The sequence below is a fragment of the Octopus bimaculoides genome, chromosome 29, assembly GCF_001194135.2.
Source record: "Octopus bimaculoides isolate UCB-OBI-ISO-001 chromosome 29, ASM119413v2, whole genome shotgun sequence".
Lineage (NCBI taxonomy): Eukaryota > Metazoa > Mollusca > Cephalopoda > Octopoda > Octopodidae > Octopus > Octopus bimaculoides.
In genome coordinates, this window is record NC_069009.1 from 2,352,517 (window position 1) to 2,353,887 (window position 1,371).

Sequence of the window (1,371 nt, forward strand, 5' to 3'; positions counted from 1 at the left end):
AAAGACGCATTAGAGTAGAACCACTCAGACGGGCCAGTTTCGCTACATTCCCACACCTTTCAGCAAATGTAATGGGGGCGGGGCATCGCTTCTTTCTCTGGCCTCATATTCTTTCCAAGTGAAATCTTCAGTAATAGATTTATCAGTTCGACCTCGATAACGCCCAGAACCCCTCTAAGTACGTCATCGTAATTTTCCACCAGTAAATCTCTACGGAATTTGAAGTGTTGATACCCCACTGACCGATTTTTCCCACCAGCGAGTTCTTGGCAACATTCCAGATGTCAGTCACTCTGTCTAGGTTTCTTCCTGACCTCGGAGATGAGTTGGGAAATTGCATGTTTGACAAACGGCGACTACAGATGTTCTCCGTTTAGGCAGAATATCTGGAGATATTGCATCCTCAGCGCATGTGTACGCATCATTAGCCACGGTGCGCCCATCCCTTCACATAGTGTGCTGGCAGCAGATGGACACCTCACCAAACGTACCTGTCCACAAAAATGTGAAGAGGAGGCGCTCCGACTTGGTGAGGTGTCAACGGACCACAATCTTCAAAACTGTCATGTTCATCACCAACAGAGAACAACACCACCAACATCAACATCAATATCATGTTCACCATCACAATAAAACTTCTATTCACCATCATTATCAGAATAATCAACATTAACAACATCAGTCCCATCATCAGCATCATAACACCTTCGTCATCACAACTCTGACAATATTTTCTGCTCGTCTGCTTCATCATCATATTTATCAGTTTCCACACCTATCCGCCGTCATGAATCTCATCATGAGTGTAATCTACTTTTCATATCTTCTATCATCCAATTATTTAGACATAATATTAAATATTCTCTCACACATTTGTTCCATTATTGTTCTTTGTAACTCAATTTTATGTTGCAGGAATTTGGGTTTAAACGAAATCAAAGAAATCAAAGCCGAACACTTCCAAAATCTGTCCAGTTTAACAAATCTGTAAGTTGTATCAATCCTATTTTATATTATTTCGTTGACGATATCTTTATAATTCTGTAATATCTTCCCGTACACATATTTAAGCTCCCACAATCGTCTTTCTATACTTGCGTTTTATTGTTCATGAAATTCTGTGAATGTGAGTGTGGGCCCATTTCTAAGATATTGGATGTATAAGAGCGTGTTACTTGAGGGTAAGAATTTAGTGCATGCTTGTGTATGCGGGCGTATTAACATCTGTGCACATTACGCATGGTCTTTACTTCTACATAGAAACTAAGTAACATCCTTAGATAATCTTTGTAATCGCATCTTTAACCTCAGATGATTCATACGTTAATATATACTCATTTCTTGTTGTTGTTGCTTGTCCTCTTGTATACT

The 1,371-nt window shown here is 39.6% G+C and overlaps 1 protein-coding gene across 1 annotated transcript in view; it reads left to right on the forward strand.

Annotated features, from left to right (window-relative positions):
* LOC106875166 (leucine-rich repeat-containing protein 15-like) overlaps positions 1–1,371 on the forward strand; it is a 17,144-nt gene that overhangs the window by 2,913 nt on the left and 12,860 nt on the right. Inside the window, exon 3 of the mRNA XM_014923195.2 lies at positions 916–987. Coding sequence (XP_014778681.2) covers positions 916–987 — 72 coding nt within the window. The remainder of the gene's footprint in view (positions 1–915; positions 988–1,371) is intronic.